General features: G+C 44.3%; 1 protein-coding gene across 1 annotated transcript in view; it reads left to right on the top strand.

Moving 5' to 3' along the window:
- Positions 1 to 1,587, top strand: part of GSG1L (GSG1 like) — a gene marked incomplete at both ends in the record, with an annotated part of 39,910 nt that extends 38,323 nt beyond the window's left edge. Inside the window, one exon of the mRNA XM_079543080.1 lies at positions 1,308 to 1,587. Within this exon, the coding sequence (XP_079399206.1) occupies positions 1,308 to 1,587 (280 nt within the window). The remainder of the gene's footprint in view (positions 1 to 1,307) is intronic.
- Between the last annotated feature and the right edge of the window lie 18,071 nt (positions 1,588 to 19,658).

Raw genomic sequence — 19,658 nt, 5'->3', positions numbered from 1 at the left:
AACAAAGCTTCATCCCCTTAGGAGTCCCTGCACTTCTATCTCATCTGGTTGCATCTGGCGGACAGGTTCAAAAATCCCAAGGAAAAAGCTGCCTCTACACACTTCATTGCCACGGGAGTCCCTAAAGGACTGTTGTTATGCACTGAATTTTGGAGTCACTGAAATGAGACATTTCTGTTTACTTGAACCATTTTTTCCCCCAGATTTTGCAGTTCATGAATACGTGTTCTTCGCTTAATTTTTAACGAAGAACTGTTTCCTTGTCTGCAGAACATATGCAGAATGGGAAAACAGTTCATGCTGAGGGCTCTGTTTATAATGTTTATTTATGAGGTAATGCTATTGTGCTGTTTTTTCTTTCCTGCATAATTTATAACAGTGTTAAAATTGGTTATAGAAAAGATGAAAGAAAGGAGCAGGTTAAACGTGTAGCTGACAGATAATTAAGTTAATCTAAGTTTGTTAAAAATTCAATGTGAACAACACATACCTGGAGCTGATGGGCTGAATGCAATGTCCAGGGGAGCCTGAATATGGATAATTTCTGCAAACAAAAGGAGTTCTTCATGCTAGGAGCCCCATGCTAACATTGCTGATCCAGCCTGGCACCGCCACGGTCACTTTATTTCCACTTCCTTCTCCTGCTGTCTCCCCGTGTTCCTGGTTGTCACTTGCATATGCACACCATGGGCTGCCCAAGGCTGACTAGCACCGCCTGCATGCTTGGGTCACGGCCCTTAGGTTGGGGCTCTCTCCAAAATGCAACTGTTGTCTTCTGCTCTGGTTGGGCTTTTGGAGACTGGATGTAAGCCGGAAATGCTAGAAATGACCCTGAAGCAGGAACAGCATAAAGATATTAACCTGATGAAAGTAAAATGGAGTAGAAACCACCCGTCAAGTTGTGTTGGGAGTTAGTGTCCATGCTCTCTGAGGAATTATAGTTTTCTGCACAGCTCCTTCCAGGAATTCCATACTGCATTTAGCACTTGCCTGCTAGTATCTGAAACACTGCAAAGAGAAATCAAGACACGCTGGAATTTTGTCAGAGTGCCCAAGAGTGTTAAGATTAGCACTCTTCCATATGGTTCCCGATGGGATCGAAGCTGTGCCCAGCCCTTAGCTCAGCATCCTGCCAGCGTGACTGAGTATGTGCCAGAGGTCGCTGGAGGTAAGATGAGGAGAATGGGTTTGTCACTGCTGACTTACCTGCCCGGTCGCATCCTGTGTGTGTGTGTGTCTCTTGGCTTCAGAATCATAACATGAGCTACTGTCTTAACCCAGCTGTCTGCTGGTTTCTCTCTCCACAGTCTGGCATGGGGTTCTTTCACCTGCTGCATGGCGGCCTCCGTTACTACCTTGAACTCTTACACTAAGACTGTCATTGAGTTCAGACACAAGCGCAAAATCTTTGAGCAGGGCTTTCGAGAAGAACAGAACTTCCTAGACCAGGAAGCCATCAAGTACTTCAGAGAAAGGTCAGTGCAGACAGCCTCTCGGTCAGTGGAGGTTTTCATGGACTCTGCTAGTCTCAGAAAATCCAGGCACGTGGGGAAAGTCCCGGAGATACCTGGTGAAGATGCGTGTTAAAGAGACAAAAGATCCTACGTGGTCCATTTTTTTTTTCTTAAATTTTGTGATGTCCCAGTGCCTGCTTGTTCTCCTCTACTCATTAAGACACAAGGCTGACCAGTCCTTATGCATCTAATTCACAGAAATTCATACGAAGCTGTATTGCAAATGCAAGCAGATATTCTTTCCCTGAATGAGGTGAAACTGGGGGGGTATAGAAAATGTTACAGCTGTCCTTTCTCAGAGTGTGTAATAGGTAATGACTTAAAATCCCTAATAACTGCTGAGATATATTCCAATCACCACTGGCATTGCCATCTTCCACACTCACATGCTACAACTCATCCTGAACTCCTCCTCACAAAATCGTGCATCTGTCACATTGCAGTGCTATGCTCCTCTGCATACACACCCACATTTCCACCCACACTGCTGCCAAGGTCCTGGATTCACTTCAGATCTTGGCTGGGCTCTGAAAACCCACAAATGCTCCTTTGCTCTGCCCCCGAGCACAGCCTGTCCCTGTGTACTTCCCACCCCACAGCTGCTGTCCTTGCACACTGAGCCCATCATCATTAACGGCCCATCGGCACGCAGTGCACACATCTGCAGACCTGGGTGGCTCTTTAGAGCCAACTGCTCAGTAACCAGCTGGTCCTGACCACAAAGATCTAAGTTCCGTATTCAGCTCTTTTCTTGATCAGTATGACAAGAGGAGTGCTACCAGCAACACCTCTCACAGGTATTTTCCACTTCTTAAGAGTTACTTCCAGTCCTTCCGATGAGATCTATCACTCTGCTCTGCATTTCACCCCTGTATATTCCTGCTGCATAGTAGTGCCACCTCCTCCCCAGCAGTGAGAGGGCTACAGGGCAGAGGTACAAACACAGTCTATGTTCAATCTTGGCATATGCACTGCTCTTCCCTTCTCATGCACGACTGGCCTCTCACACACTCTTTGGCCTCCTGTGTGATTCCATGTTTGGTCCATGACACACTGGTCCATGCCTTCCCTTTCACTTCCCCTGCACTTCTAGATACACAAAGACTTTCCCCATACACATATACACACCTATCAGCAGCAACCTTCACCTCACTGCTTGCTCATCACAACCATCTGTGTTAAATGTCATTCTCCTTTCCAAAGAACACTGTGGTCAGTCTACTGTCAGCCAAGCCCTGTGCCCTGACCGCTGTTAGCCAGCTTGCTTTTCTTGCTTTTACCAGTGCAGTCAGTCACACCTTGTGCTTGTCACTGGTGGGGTTGTGCCTGAGAACACAGCCCATGTGAGCCATTGGAGCAATTCCACTTGCTGGAAGCAGATCAACCGCTCTGAGGGTGCTGACATATGTCACATAACTTAGTTTATTGCTCGTGCAATAATTATTCGAGAAAAAGCATAGAAAAGACCTTAAACTTTGTAGGATCCCTCTGAAGGGCACTGGGGGTTCACAACTAGGGCATAGGTATGTTAGAAAGTAGGCTAATTTACTGTGAGTTCTGTAACTTTCTTCTTAGCTGAAGCGGCTGCACTGAGATACTTGCTGTCCTTCTTTGACAAGAAGCTTAAGGCTTTACTTAAAGCAGCAGAATGTGAAGAATACAAAAACACTGATCTCAGACAACAGGGAAGGTGAGAGAGGCTCCTTAGGGGACCTCCATGGAACAAGGAGCTGCTAAGTTCAGAGAATCCTCACCAAAAGCCTGTTGCTGGAATCAACATAGAAGTATTTTGGGTAAAACATACCTAATGAGCATTTGTTCTTCTGACCAAAGCAGCAGGTTCTCAGAGGTGGAAGAACATGGCTGGGAAGCTTTGAGGAGACAGGAAAGCTGGCAGGATCAGACATCTCAGTAGCAAATTGAGGAGTTCTCCTGAGCAGGAAGAATGAGAGAACTTGCTGCTTATAACATTGCTTTGGTTAGTTGACCTTAAATAGTCCGTGCTGATACAATTGTTCCTCTGTCAGATCTTGAGTTTTCACTCTACCTTTCAAACAATCTTGGAAGGACCATAGAAATGACCCAACCAACCGTGACTTTCTTAATTTTGCATTTAGAGATGGCAATTAACTTTTAAAAACTCTTCACATGAAATGAATATACACAGGGAAGGGGAAGGGATCACCCTGTGCCTTTGGGGAACACCAAGTGAGGGGAGAACGGTCAGCAGAATTACTGAACTGAGAATTACAGATGGGAGACCAGCAGGATCGTAAGCAACAAAGTGTATTTTGTCACATTGAGAGGTGCTAAGGAAACTTGATAAAATATCACCACTGCCATTTCTAGAACAGGAACTAAACATTAACTGAAGAGAGGACTGTAACCCTTTTCATCCCACACCTGCACTGTGTGGTTTGACTTGGATTCTTCCTGCATTCACACCAACACACCAGACGAGCAGGTCTTAGTCCATAGTAGCAGTAAGCTGAATGCAGCACTACAGGTTTGTCTCACTCCTCTTGGGAGCAAGGTTTCATTTTGCCTATGCTACTAGTAGGGTATTTAACACACATGGCCAAGAAAAAAAGAGAGAGGTGATACCTTAGCCAGTATAAATTCATGTTTGTTAACTCTTCTTTTACATATATGTCACTCAAAACGAGCTCCATACTAGGCAACACATGTAGGAACAGTCTGTTCCTTGTGAATGCTCTGTGTACTGGTCAGGGATGCTCTGAATTTCATGTTTTTTGTCTCTACCACTTGCTCTATGGCAGGACTGTATATTTTGTTCACTCCTTCTGGCTTCTTTGCTCATTTTGAGTCTGTGTGAACAATTCACTTGTTGCTCATCCTCCATTCTTCTTTGCACACGTGTGGCAAACACAGCCCAAGCACGGCCTGTTTCCAAAGGGAGATCACACCACATGCATATAACAGCTGCAGCAGACAACTGAAGGTCCCTCAATGGACCCCCGAAATGAAGCTGCTTCTTCTCATAATATAGCCAAACACACACATGCATGGCATCCATCCTCTTCCCACCCATGCAGGGAGACACACATGCCCTGACCACACATGCAGCCCTCAGTCCAGCTGTCACCTCTCATGCAGAATGAGCATCTCTGCCACATCCCCACTCACACTGCAGTGAAATCTCACAGACCCCTCCGCAAACCCATCTCAGCTGCCAATGCCTCACATTTCTGTACTGGTAATTACAGCATTCTTGCAATGTTTTTAATTAGCAAGTTGTTGATACTTGAGCTCAGATTCCCTGTCAACTAATGTGCTTCGTGATTACGATGTTTGGGTGTTGTTTTGTTGTGGTTTTTTTTTTTTGCATTATATCTGTTGTGTCTGAATATGTAACAAGAAGTGCAGAGACAGCATTACCATGGAAGAGATCTAGAGCTGGGCAGCAATACAGGCATTTGTTTGTTTGTTTTTTAAATGCTAGAGCACTTTCAGCGAGCACCAGCACTGTGATCAGGGTGTACTGTGAATGCAGCAGTGCTGCAGCACCAATTAGCAGCACAGTGTTTCTGGATTCTTTGTGTCACCAGGGAAGTGCTGGCGGCTCCAGCAAGGACGTGACTTCCTCTGGCTTTGATCTTCCTTTGCACGAACAGAAATTAACTTAGATTCTCCTTCCTTCCTGGGCATATATCCAGGCATATTTTTCCTTCCCTCCTACTCCTGCATCTCCACGTTCCTTTTCAAACCTTATAAATAAAGCCCTCCAGCCCTTCTCCCTTGCATTTCTGCATATCACTTCCCTCTTCCTTGCATGTTTCTCTGCCTCAGTTCACATTCAGCACCCAACATACACACACAGTTAGCCCCCACATTGAAATGACTCAGTGCAATGGACAGTTTTCTAAGAGGAAATTATTTTTTTGTGAAAGTTAAAGTCTTAATGTTAGCTGCAATTCATCATTTTGGGAGACAGGGGGAAAAAAAAAAAAAGAGTTACCCCCATTTTGGCTTGGGGTCCCTTTCAACCCAAGCCATTCTATGATGATTCGTTGGAACACATGTTTGTAGGCCCCTGCTCCCACATATGAAGAAGTCTGTATTACAAAAGATAATTGACAACAAAACAGCACTGATCTTCCAATGTGCTTTGTCAATCACAGCACCACTGTATTGCATTTGATTTTTACCACATATAACTGCATTACCTTCTCAAGAGGACCCCCTAAAATACCACCAGAAGAATCACCAGCCACACGTTAGATGAAAGAGCTGTGATGTTCCCTTGAGAGCTCCTAACTCAAGAAGCATGCACACATTCTCCCCCACACAGGGGATAAGACACATCGACACATGGCTCCCAGCCCTGACACCTGATCCACCTCAGCTATGGTGAACACAACGCAGACCTTTAAAGCTCCAGGGAGGAAGATCAGAGGCAAAGGAACAGTAGAGGCTTTTAGATGAGAGTATGGAAGAATTGGAGCCTAGGGTGAAGGATGGGGGGGCTGAAAGGGTGGAAACCACATTCAGGTGGGTTCTGCATGGAGCAGGACAAGCACTACCCAAAATAAGGAATAAGAGGTTACTGAAATGATATGAATAAACATGAATGAGCCACTGACCTCTTCTACTGTTGACACGAGGAGGAAGAGGAGCAGCTTTTGAAACACATCCAGGCCTGGTCAGGCTGTGGGAGAGGTGCTGAGTCCCACTGGCAGTGCAGCCACTGCAGAGTCAGCCATCCTGGCACCGTAGCAGAAAGGCCCCAGTCTGACATCCAACTTCTGCTCCCGTGAAGCATTGTAAATCTCACTTACAAATGACCTAAGCCAACATACAAATTTATCGAGTAAATCGGGAAAGTTCAGCCTTCCACAGTGAATTCATCCATAGCACTGTAACTGCCAACTTGCAGCTGTCCATCTACACCCTCTGTGGCACTCAGCTGGTCTCACAGTGTTTTCCTTGCTATCTGAGACCTTATTCTGATCTGCAAAACCACTGAAACTTCAGGCAGATGCTGCTGGTGACATTCTAACTTGAGCAGAGCACAAACAGACACTGATTCCAGTGCAGAAATCTTGTCTCTGCAGGGCTAGAAAATGCAGTTTTGAAATACTGGGAGTAGTTTGAAACAGATGCCAGAACCAAAAGTACTACTGCAGAAGTAATAAATCAGGACTGTTCCTAGCTCTGAGAATCAGAACTCGTCCACTCATCATTTATAGGTGCTATTTTTTCCCTTTTGTTCATTTCTTTCATGCACCTTAATCAGACCTTTCTTCCTCTCACTTCATTGTATTCACATAAAAATGCTGTCCAAAGATACACTCACTTCTTGCTCTGATTTCTAACTGGTTCACCTATATATTTCAACAAGTTTTAAGCTACTGACCTACAGCACCTCCCCTTTACATTGTCAGTATCTTCTGTTACGGACACCAATAAGAATTTCAAATCTAGCTATTCACCTTTGATTAGCACACAAGGATAAGTGTAACATTCTGCCTTAGATTTACACTGCACTTTATTCTGCAGCACAAAAAGGTTCATCCGCAGAGCTGTTCCCTCTGGAAAATTACCCAGACTAGCATTTAAATGGTGTAGAACTAGCAACCTATCCACTTCAACACACATGTGCACAACACAATGTTGTTAGCCCCTGATGCATCCTAAAAAGTAAAAGAATGGGAGAGAAGCAGCCCTGAGCCCCTCATTTCTATTCCCCATGGCCTCTTTACATAGCTTTCCCCATAGAGGGGCAAAGCTGATGGAACTGAGTCCTTCCTGAGACCATTACAATCTCCATAGTGGGCCTGGCTGGCTATAGATGGAGGAGCCCAGGTATGTTGTCCCCTTATTTATTTTGACCCTTCCATTCCTTCCATTTCTGTAAATTTGGGAGCAGCCTTTGTTTCTGTTAAAGGTGCTACTTCTATATTCTCTTTTCCAGGACTGAGGAGGAGAGGGCTGAGGCTGGGGACCTGAGGTTACAGTGCCTCCATAGCTGCTCCCCAAATAGTAAGTGACCATGGCTCTGGATACACCCGATGCACAATGGCTTGTACTGTCCCCACAACCGGTTTCTTGGGGTTGAGAACAAGGTTTGGAGTAGGAAGCTCTGTAAGCAGAGGTTCGTAACTTTCCCAGACAGTGCTGCCCAAATGATAATCAACTAGTATGTGAACAGTACAAAATTCTCAAGGATTCAATGGAAGATGTATCTATACCCTATAATTTTATGCTGTCTCAAGAAGCTGTGATTTCATAGTAGTTTAAAGATATGCTATAATTTACACCTGTATAGGTTTCATTATCACTACCCTTCTTCATCTATATTTATCACAAATTCATGATGATGCATGCTACTGAATATAAAAGTGACTGAAGGCAGCTTTAATAGACAATAGCACTAGTATAATAAATGCCTTTTTTTTTTTTTTTTCCACTTCTATTAATCTTTACTCTGAAGATTGTTATGCTTTTATCCAGCATTCACAAAAAAGTAATCTTACTTTAAGCTCCAGGAATCAATGGTTCGTTCAATGCACGGAGCAATATTGGTGGATGGTTCCTGTCCTACTCTGAATATTATATTTTGCCTTTACTCTCCAGGAAAGATGTGTTGTGTCTCCATCAATTTCCTTGCAAAGAAAGCAAGCGATTCTTCATACAGCAGGAGGCGAGTTGGGAAAATGACTTGCTTAGCAGAGCTCTAAGATTAACTGTGCACCAATAAAAATTGGAAACCTCATGGCATTTTGTTGCTCTTGGCTTTCTGAGATGCTCATCTCAGCCACATACAGAAGTCAGGTGTTCACAAGCCTAGAAATTGATGGTGCTGCTTTGTATCAGACCTGCTGGAACTGCTCTCCGGTGGTCTCCACACAGGCTCACATTAGCACTTCTCTCAAGCTTGTTTTGCCATCAGCACAGTTGGTAACTCTTGCTCCTTAAGATTCCATGGCATTTGTAAACCTTTCCTTAGGCAGATCCACATCCTTCATTTTCACTGGCCTGAAAAAATCCATTGGTATGGAATTGACAAGTCATATTTCTTAAGAAAATTCTCTACCTACCAAGCTACCAACTAGTGCTCAAATGTGCTTATTTCATTAAGGAGATTGTCCAAAGGTGGGTTGGTTTTGTTTCCAGTTTTGATTTTTATGAAGAACAAATAACAACCCTTGATCTCATTAGGTTTTCCAAAGAATAGAACCAACTGGTTCTATGCCCAGCCCTGCCCCGGTGCTTCCCTCACAGTACACACAGCTGCCTCAGTAGGTGTACTGACTGCCCTCTAAAAGCAAAATGTAGATGAGAAGTCAGGTACCTCAATCATCGGTTGTGCTTCACTCCGTGTGATCATGCCAGTGTCCTGAACTACAGCCAATTACTACTGACAGCAAACATGGAAAATTACATTTACTGCTGCTATTATGGCTTAGTACTTCAAAGGTAACATTATACAAAATGCTAAAAAAAAAAAAACAAAAAAACCCTATCAGCTAACCAGGCAACGCTTTGCTCTGATTTGTAAAGATCATCACAGCATTTCAGTGAAAAGAGACACAGAATAGAGCAAAACCCTGACAGAAAAGTTGATACAAAATCCAGTCAGAAATTCTCTTCTTTTGCCCATCATCACACCCTGCTAATATAGGAGTAGATACAAATCCAACATCATTCCCAAGCCACTAAAAGTTCCCTTTCTTTCCTCCTGCTACCTTACCCTCCAGTATTTCCCCAAAATATCCCAGTTCCCTGTTTTTGAGGGATACTGCAGGATAAACTTCAGACTCACTCCTTCCTTTGCCTGGCAAGAGTGTTTGTTTGTTTTTTTTCCCTCTCTAAAGTGCATCCTTCTGGTTACTAATGAGTTGCAGATATCCAATCAAGCTCATTATATTAGCTGCATAAGAGGTACCATGCAGCACTGCAGCAAGAGAATCAGTGGTGAGGCTTGCAACCCCCTTGAGATAGGCAAGCATCATAATTTCTACTGATAGATAGACAGACAGCAATGAGATGACATCTCCAGTGTCACAAACAGGAGATACCCCAGCATCACACTTACCTTTCTAGGCACTCTTCTTTAGTCTTGGTAAGTGGGCTATCGTGGAATTTGAGTTTCTGAAGTGCAGCCTGGGGACAGGTTCTGCACTTGAAAAAAAATCTAACTTTGTATGTACTTTGTGAACAAGGAAGCACTAAATCCAGAGGTAGGCAGTCAAGTCACAAAATAAGAGAGAAAACAGGAGAATGAGTATTTATTGCTAACATTACCTTCTAATATTTGTACTGATTCTGATGCATTTGTCTTGTGGCAGTGGCAAGGGGCTCCAAGGACAGGCCTGTTGCTTTGGTGAGAAGGCAGCATTGCAAAGGACTCCGGACCAGCAGAGAACGTTAATGTCAGGAGCACAGCACAAGAAGTGCCTTGCTAAAGCCACACCAGCCACAGAGGCCTGCCTCTATTTAGGAAGAGGACATTTCATTATGACCAAGTCTTCTGCACAGGACAACCTGCATCGCACTAGCAGAGGAAATGTCAGCAACATCTGATATTCCAGCTCTTGACACAAAGGTTGTCCTGTCCCAGTAGGACAGAAAGAGGTAGAACCAGGAGTTATTTCCTGCTGTTTCCTTCACCTGGCATTCCCTGGAGGACTTGCCAGCTGGCCTCACTTAGAAGTGCTCCAAGGATGTTCTTATTTGGACCAAACAGCATATTAACATTCACACATTCTCAGGTCCCATTCTTTCTCCTGTCCTTCCATGATGACAAAATAAAACATTTGGTCCTTCTTGAGAGATAAGGGCTTTTACTGAGTGCCACTGTAGAGCAAAACACTAGAGCATATACATAAAAAATTGAAAGCACAAGGCTGAGCAGCTGCAGAAGACAAACAGCCACCGGACAGGAAACTTCAGAAGAGAAATATTAAGGGCTGAGAGCAGCCCACGAGCAGTGCAGTAGCACAAAGGGCTTCTGGCAGCCCAGGCTGCAGCAAGAGCTCAGGCTGCCCTGCCGGTGGGGCTGGAAGTTTTGGAAAGTGGCCATCAGCTATTCATCTCTCAGAAGCTCAGAGAAGCCTTGATCAGGCTAGTGCAATAGCCAGTCTTGAAAACGACACATTAAACCATGTAACGTCCAGCACTACACTGTAAGTTTCCCTTAACAGGGTTTAAGCTTTCCAGAGCTGGGGAGTTGATCCATAAGCTGGTATCCTCTGTTCTTCCCAGATCTGCTTCCTCTGCAAACATTCAGCGCTGGCACTTACTCATCTAAGTATCCCCAGTCATATCTTGCTCATAACAGACTTACTCTTTCTACTGCAAATGTCTATACGCTCTTAGTCCCCTATTTGCTGTCCATTTGGACCTTCCAAGCCCCAACTTTCCCTGTCAGATGCACAGTCACTATACAAAAAAGAAATCAGAATATTTTGTTGTTGTCCTGCAGTTGTCACCAAAAAATGCTCAGTTATTACACTCCAGGCATCCCCTATATCCGATTTGTGACATCTCTATGTTCACTCCACTTCCACTCTCTCCTTCAGCCTCCCCCCAAATCACTGGGCATTAAAACAACAAGCCTGCTGCTCAGGGTCTGCAGGAAAGGCAGGCGAGGTACAGAGAGCAGAGGTAGGACATGGAACAGGAAGAGGCTGGAGAAATGTCACAGAGGACAAGGAGGGGGTCTGTATGCTGGCAGAGCTGGAGAAGAGTCAGGTAGCTCAGAAAAGCCACGAGCTTAGCAGGAGGGAGAATATTTTCCATTTTACTGCTCACTGTTTGTGATTGAAAGCCTTGGCTGTTATTTGAGGCAGATTAACCCAGGGCCCAGAACAGTACCTTTTCTTGTAGAAAACTGAAAGCCTGTTCAAAATCAAATTGGCATTAAAAAAAATACAATCTAGTCACTGTTATGGCAGTGTGGGCGTTTTTAAGAGGGTCACCTGACTGATAGAAGGCCTTGAAAAAAAGCAGTTTGTTCTCCTACCACCACCCTGCGTTCCCAGGGTCCACCCCACAGCTCTTCTACCATCCTCCCACCCCTGCCTGTCTACAATTAGCTTTGCACAACCAGCTTCACCATAAAACAGCGTTTTGGTTTTTTTTTTCTAATTAAATAAGGCTACCACAACTCTAAATTTAAAATATGGTGGAAATGATTCACACAAATCTTTTGCTTTTTCTTAGTTGCAAGAGCCACAGGAGGAAGATAGTGCTGGGTTTGCAGGAAACTTCGGTACATTTCCAAATTCAGTGCTGCAAAAAGTACATTGCACAAGCTCAGCTGGAGAGGGCAAGGCACAGACGGCAGGCAAGGTCACTCTAACAACAGGGAACATGCTTGATATGCTGAGCAGCACAGGGCTGGGAGAAGGCAGACAACAAGGGCTTGATGCGTTTGAAATGTTGCTCAAAGTTGAGTCAAGGATTATCCTTGTGGAGGCACATGACAGCTGCAATCACCCTCCTATTTCATGTCAGCATTGATTTCAGCTCTGAGTCCTGCAATTGTTCCTGTAATTTATTCAGTTCATAGTGATTCACTACATGAAAAAAAATCCCCTCTGATAAAGCACTGTGGTTATAGAGCTATGATTTGGGCTTGCTACGCTGAAAGCAAAGGGGATTTCACTCCTGTCTTCAGACAAACCCGTGTGCACTAGGAAGCTCCAAGTAAGAGGTCTCAGTTGTGTCTTCATTTGCCTCTGCCAAAATTCAGACTGACATTTTGCTATAACAAACTTCAGATTTCTTCCTAGGCCATGATTCTGTTTCCATGATCAGCACGATAGTAAATGCAAATTCAGTCCCGTGTTCAGCACTGGGCCAGGGGAAATTGAAGGATGTCAAAGTAAAACTAAGGGATAGTTTGTCATACCTGTTCTTTCCTGCAGTGCTCCAGTGAAAGGAGATAGTTTCTTGTAGAAAAATCCATGAAATCAGTTACAAAACTTGCTTTCTATCACTCTAGTAAATATCTTTCCATAACCATGCCATCTCCTACAGTTAATGCAGGACTTAAGAAAAAAAAAAATCCAAACCAAAATGAAACAAAGCAAAAGAAAAACCAGTGATAAAATCAGAGTATACCCCAAGTTGGAAGGGATGCATAAGGTCCAATCAGCCCTACCTAATACTGCTAATAATAGTAAGTACTTCAAACCATATAGGCACCCAAACAGTATTTCAACTGCAGTGTGTGTTGCATTTCTCATAATATGTAGGCAAAGGTTCATTTCATGTTCAGACAGTTTTACACCATATTTGAGGACAAATGCACAACAAAGAAAGCTGCACCACATATCTCAGTTGGCTTAAAACAACGTTTGCTATTTTCAGAATAAGTTTCTTTCACTTTTCCACAGCAAAACGTATTTTCTGATCATGGGGTTTTGTAGTGAAGAAAGTAAAGTGCCAGTGACCTGAATCAAAGCCATGAGTCAACACATTTGAAAAACCTGTCCTGGAGTTTATTCTGTAAAATGACTGGAATTATCCTTTGAATTCACAGGATTGTCAGAGTTGCTGTGTATCATACTGCATTTCAGCTGCAGATACCTTTCCAGCTGAATAAAGAACGAAAGTATTAACTCCAAAGTTGGGAGATCTGAAGAAATGTCTCCTTCAGCCCCATCAGAAAATGAGCAGTAGAGCAGTATAGAAAAATCCAGGGTTCTTCAAAAGCACCTGATAAGGTTTCACTTTTCTGAGACATTTCAGATCCTCAGATAATTGTTTAAGGATGGAGCTATTCAGAACACCCAAACACTGAAGGCCAGAAATAATATATTCTCTTTAACGCTGCCCTGAAGAGAATTTGTTCAAGCAAGTCCAACTACTAAAAATGCTTTAACTTCGATAGCAAATAAACCCCAACTTTAGAATTGGTAAAAGGTGGTCACTTTTAGGAATTATCTATTACAGCACTTGTAAAACGTGTTTGCACGTGAGTAAGGAACTTAGAGGGACATCCTGGGCTGTCTCAAAAAAGATACACGACAAGTAGAAAGGAGGAACTAAGCATTGGAACCCACCTGTGAAGCTGGGAAGCCTTCCTCTCTGGGTTTGGTTTTGGAGAATACAGTTTTGAAGCTGTTTAAAGTGTCTGCCCGTTTATGACGGTGCATCAATCACAAGAACAGGAAAAGCTGGTGTCTCCATTTTACCTAAGTCGTAATTTCTTCGATAAAAGGAATGATGTCATTGATGATGCCTAAGTAATGGCAAGACCCCGGGACTGATTTCAGCCCTAGGCCACTGGCTGAGCCTTCTCTACTAAGGATTCCAGCCCTTTTATGCTATATACAGCTTGTGGGCAGGAGCTAGCCCCAGAAAAAATACTCTGTTAGCCAACCAGAAAATATTTTATACAAGGAAAGGGGTCATGGGGAATACATGAAGGGGTAGGACAGTGGTGGGTGGGGAGCAGTGAGCCTGCAAAAAACATCCATGCTTCCCCAGATTCGTGTTTCTTCCAGCTACATCAAGGCTTCTTTTTTTTCCTGACATCTGTGGCCCATTCAGAGCTTTGCCAGTTCACCTCCAGCACCTTGTTCCGGGCATGCCACGTTCTCCATTGACATCTGAATGGGCACTCATGTGCAGCAGGAGTTCCCACCACCCTCTCCTCTGCTGTGCTGGATGAGAGCTGGTCCTGGCAGGAAGGATCCTGCTGTACCACCCAGCTGCTGCCATTTTGTGTCTTCAGCATCTTTAATTACCCCGCTGAGAACATCTTTCCAACCCCTGCTCAGCCAGTTTTTGAAAGCAAAGACTTCTGCAGAAGGATGCTTCTCCTGACATGAGCAGTCTATTTTTCTCCCATGCTTTTTATACAAGTCACATTATTCTGCCTTTTGGAGGGCTCTGTTTTTGTTTAGTTGCTCTATTATCCTCTGCTGTTCCAGTTATAAAAAATCTGAATTTGATTTAAAATTGTTATTATGCTCTGATCTAGCAAATGTCTTGTTTCAGTAGCCCTAGTGAAGCCAGTAGGTGTGAGGTGCGCTCTGTAGGGTCTTAGAAGTTGGAGTTCAATTGCATCCAACCCTGAGAAAGGTGTAGGCAGAAGTGAGCACACAGTTCAGACCACTGGTACTAGCAAAAAAAGACTTCTTCACAGCAGCCAGGAGGGAAGAGCAGGAAACAACATTCAGGAGAGGAGGTCTGGCATCCCATGCCATTGGCATTTCAAGCGCCTGAAAGCCCAACATACAGTGTACAGTTCAGGGTGGAGAGACAAGTTCTTAGCACTCCGTGCTCTGTAAGTGTCCTATAACGTCACTACAGGAACAACGATGTCACTCGGTGCAGTTCTTCTATTTTTATCTTCTCTGTTTATTCATCCTGTAATTCACTGGGCAACCATGCGGAGCTAGCAGGAGCGTAAAGCACACAGGACCAAGGTGAAGGCCTCTCTTCACTCTTTGTAAGGATGATCAAGGGCAGGCAATGTGGCAACCTGCAAGCCAGCTTCATCCCCTTGCATTCTTATGGAATTTGTCACAATCAACATCCCAGCAACTTTCTGCCTTCCTTGTCCTTTCCCAAATACCAAATGCTTGCTTCTCACAGAGCTGTACGACTCTGAAATGGAGAACACTGATGTGCCAGTGATTACTGATGATAGCTGACGATAGCTTAGCTGGCACCCAGGAGGAACTGGTCCTCAATTTATGTGCCTTATTCTTAAATATTCTCAAAACTCTTGGTTATCCGAAACAAAGGATTTTATACTGAGATGAGAAGCAAATCAGGCTATGGGAAAACGTGGTTATGAGAAATAGACCTAAGATTGTCTCAGAATAGAACTGAAATTGCTCTAAGCGATTAGCCCTGTCTAGATGAAAAAGTGTGTTTTTGTCTTTCCTCAGGGCTTCACAACACCCAGCTCTAAATGTCACTAGCACACAGAGGAACAGGAGTGACCATAATACTCAGAAAATACCCCCATTTGCTATGTCAAGCTCTTCTAGCAACATATCAAGCAGCTCTTCACTTTCATCAGAACCAACATGCCAGATCTCCACGGTTCAGGATCAAGCCCAGCTGGACATTGTTTCCATCTCTAGGTTGGCCCCAGGAGAATCACCAAGCCCTCAACCATTTGAGCAAAGAAAAAAAAGCTTAGCAATATCATGTTCTAGCCAACTCAGTACAAGGACTCCTCCAGCATCTTGCCCAGCCAGCCCCAGGCTCAGTCTAACACCCAGCTCAGCCAAGCCTCGGCAATACTCGGACTCCTCTCAGGCCAGTCCAGGGACCAATGCTGCTTCCTTCTATGCCCTCTGTCCTCAAACAGCACACAGCTTGGAAGCTTCAGCATCAGATTATACATTGACCCCAACCAGGAAAAGCACAAGGCCTCCAACAACGACTCCTGAAGATAGTTCCCAATCTCCTGGCTCTTTTAAGACTGGATTAAGAACTATAGGAAAGGGGTTTCAATCACATCTGGAAGATCCTGATCATGAAAGGTATGTATCCAGACTACACACATTTAAGCCCTCAAATGATTATCAAACAATTTAAATATCTTTTATATTTACATGTTTCCAGTGGTTTTGGATGTGATCACACCCAAGCCAGGTCTTTGCACAGGGCTGTTTAAACGCGGCCCTCGTCTCCTTTCAAGTGAGAAATCATCTCTCCCCACATTCTTCACAGCCACCTAGCAAGCAAAACTACCACAGCACAGCTCAGCATCATTACAGTTGAGCCATAGAATCATTAAGGTAGGAAAAGACTTCTCAGCTCACCATATCCAACCCCAGCCCTCCCTACCATGCTCACTGACCACATCCCTCAGTGCCACATCCCAGCATTTCTGGAGTACCTCCAGGGACAGCGACTCCCCCATCTCTCTGGGCAGCAGTGCCAGCGCATCACTGCTGTTTCTTAGAAGAAATTGTCCTTTATATCCAACCTGAGCCTCACCCTAGTGCTATTTGAGGCCATTACCTCTCATTTTAAATTACATGATCAGGACCTCGACCCCTGCAGCAGCATAGAAAATATACTGCTCTTAGGAAGTCTGAGAAATAAGGGCTGGAGATGGCAATCAGTGACATGGTAGCTGCCTCCCATCCCAAACCTCAGGTTCCATACTCTGGCCCCCTGCGAGTCAGACTGAGTTCACCCTACTGAGCCTCTGAGTTCCACACTGTGTCCACCACTTCTCTTGGCAGGAGATTTGTAACCACAGAGGAATTCCAAGCCATGGAGAAAGAACTAGAAGATGTAAAAGATGAACTGAAATGCTTGAAGTGGAAAGTGAGACACATTGGTGAGACTGTGCAGCCCCTGGCAGAAGACAGCAAGCGCTACAACGGCTACACCCTGACAGAGCTCAAGGCAATGGTGCAATCTGAGGAAGATCCTTACAAAGCTGCACACAAAATCCTGACTGCACTCTTCAGTGATGTGTACTTGCTGCAGCACTCGGCCACCGAACAGGCAAGCAACGCCAGATCTCTGCCCAGGCCCCAAATAGACCCAGAGTTGTACACAGTCTATTGTGACATTCTGAAAAGCATATTCCCTGGAATTAGCAGCCAGACCTTGAGGGAACAGACACAACACGTGCAGAAAAGCACCCAGAAAGAAGCGCAATAACATCAGAGCCCACAAAACCTTCTGCAAAGTGAGAAGTCCCTTATGACTTTTGAGCAGTGGACTGTGGCGTGTACTGCTGGTTGAGTCTATCCCTTCTAGGAACAAATCATCATAACACCTTGGTGAGCTCTGAGCCCTTCGCATCACCTGATGAGACAGGGTGGGAAGACATTCTGCATACTTACCACATTTTAGAGAAAAATGCCCCCTTAGTGTCTCTTTCTATCTTTCAATATTTGGATGTTTCCTTGTTTCCAGCAACTACAAATGCTGCCAAAAGAATTGAAACAAGGCATCGTGTGCTCAAGCAAGGGCCTCCCCAACCCCAAACAGACCTACCAACCAACCAGCATCTGGGTAGTTTCTATTTTCTAGACTACACCATTCATTAAATGACATTACTTGTTAGAAAATTGTGTTTGTCTTTTTTTTTTTTTTTTTTTTTTTTTTGTCTAAAAATATTTTGCGTATCAAAATCAATCACCATTTGAATACATACTGGTATGGAACATGAGCCACGTAGCACCACCTCCCATGTGCAGCAGCATCCTGGGGTTACATGGGAAGAAAGCCCAGGCACAGCAACCCGGTCCCCACTATAGTTAATTGGTAAGCCAAAACATAAAAGTGTGCAGAAAGTCCTTATGTCAGTTCATGCATGGTAGAAAAACAATCCACTAGCAAAACAGGTGAAGCTAGGAGCCTGTGACCTCTATTTTCTCACCCTCTGACAACGGCACTGCGCAAATAGTTCACAACTCTGCTTTGCCTTCACATGGCAGTGATGCATCTCTGGTGTGCATCTTCCCTACTTGGTGCTGGTTGCCCATGCCATTTGCCATATAGCAATCCAGCACCTGTGACACAAGCCCAGGACCTTGTATTTTATGAAGGATAGTAGACATTTGTGTGAGATCAGGGGCAGTGACACTTGGGAACAAGAGTAGCTTGACTGCAGTCCAGTTCTTCTGCTTTCATAATTCTCAACATGCAGTATAACAACACTAACTCTCACTGCTGCGTATGAACAACAAATTGTGTATTGAAAAAGCTGTTTCAGATTCGAATTGGATGGCCTTGACTGAAGAAGGAGCACATATGCTCCATAAATCCTTGCTAAAACAAACAAGGGGAACAAGGGGCTTTCCACTTTCTTCTAATAATTCTGCATTCTTGCCAACCTTCCAGGCTGTGGCTTCACAGGATGCCCTAAGAGCCCCATCTCACGACTAAATGTTACACACATAAAAGGTGGCTCTGAGCTCACCCACTGAGATGTACCCCTGCCATCACACTGCCTTTCATTCCTTCTTCCCATCCTATACTCTTCAAGGCCTTCCATTCAGAACCTCAAAAACCTCACAAGCACACTGTGAGCCTGCTCGCAACACTGACCCAGCTGATGAAGGTAGGAAGAATAGGTGGCTGAGGGAAGCCCCAACCATTCCCAGCTCATTTTTCTGCATTTCGTCCATTCTTTAGAATAAATCAAATTTAACTGGGCAGCATCTACCTACTACACAAGCTCTCCCTCTTCTGCCCTTCTTCAGATGTGGCTTTAATTTTCTGCTTCGCTGTATTTGACCATGGGGACTCTAACATGCCCCAAGACCATAAACTTAGTCTGGAGCTATTGCTTACCTGGAAACAAATCCTATTTCTACATGGCCTACTTCAACAATGTACCAGCAGCACTGCTTGGGCCACAGAGCATCATCTCTCACATCCCATAGGGAGGGGCGAAAAGAACTGAAAAGGGAAAAGTGCAAGAACCTGTGGGTTAGGATAAAGCAGATGACGTCTGGAAGTTAAACTCGGTGAGCAGCCATGAGCTTTCCTTGCAAGGTGTGCCTAAGTTTTGCTGGAGAGAGGCATGCTTGCTGGCTGTGCTTACCTGGCCTCTCTGGGGAGACAAGCACAGCTATCCTCCCACATGAAATTTTCAGCATCTCCTTTATTTTCTCTCTGGCCACCCACTCCTAACACAACAGAAGGGTGAGGGCCAAGTGCCTACACCTGCAGAAAGAGTCCTCTTTGGAGGGTAACAGAACTGAGTCAGCACAATAAAAATAAGATAGCAGTATCTTAAGTGCATGGGCCTGAAAGCAGTTGTTGGCTTTCACTCCTAACATCCTACCCTCACCTGAAAAGTGTCCTGCTACAGGCCTTAAGACTTTAGGTCTCACTGCCTTGCACTCAGTCAGATAAGCAACAGGACTGTGTAATTACTCCAAGAGTTAAAAAATAATCATCCATTGTTCTTTTTGGACAACTCATCCTGATCTGCACTGTGCCTACCTTGGTCCTTTGTTTGAATAAGCCTTCTCTCCAAAATTTTGTCACCTCCGCCTGCAGAGAGAGACAGAAAAGGCAATCAGACACACAGGGAGAAATCAGTCTGTAAACCCGTTGTGCTTCACCCTCTTCTCCATTAAACTATGTAACATTCTTTTTCATTTAGTACATTCTTTCAAGTCTGAAGAGCCAATACTGAACCAAATAATTTTTCTGTCCTTTCTTAACTCTAGA

This window comes from Tetrao urogallus (genome assembly GCF_951394365.1).
Source record: "Tetrao urogallus genome assembly, chromosome: 15".
NCBI classification, from domain to species: domain Eukaryota; kingdom Metazoa; phylum Chordata; class Aves; order Galliformes; family Phasianidae; genus Tetrao; species Tetrao urogallus.
The sequence above is the reverse complement of the archived record's forward strand: the minus strand, read 5'-3'. Positions and strand labels throughout refer to the sequence as shown.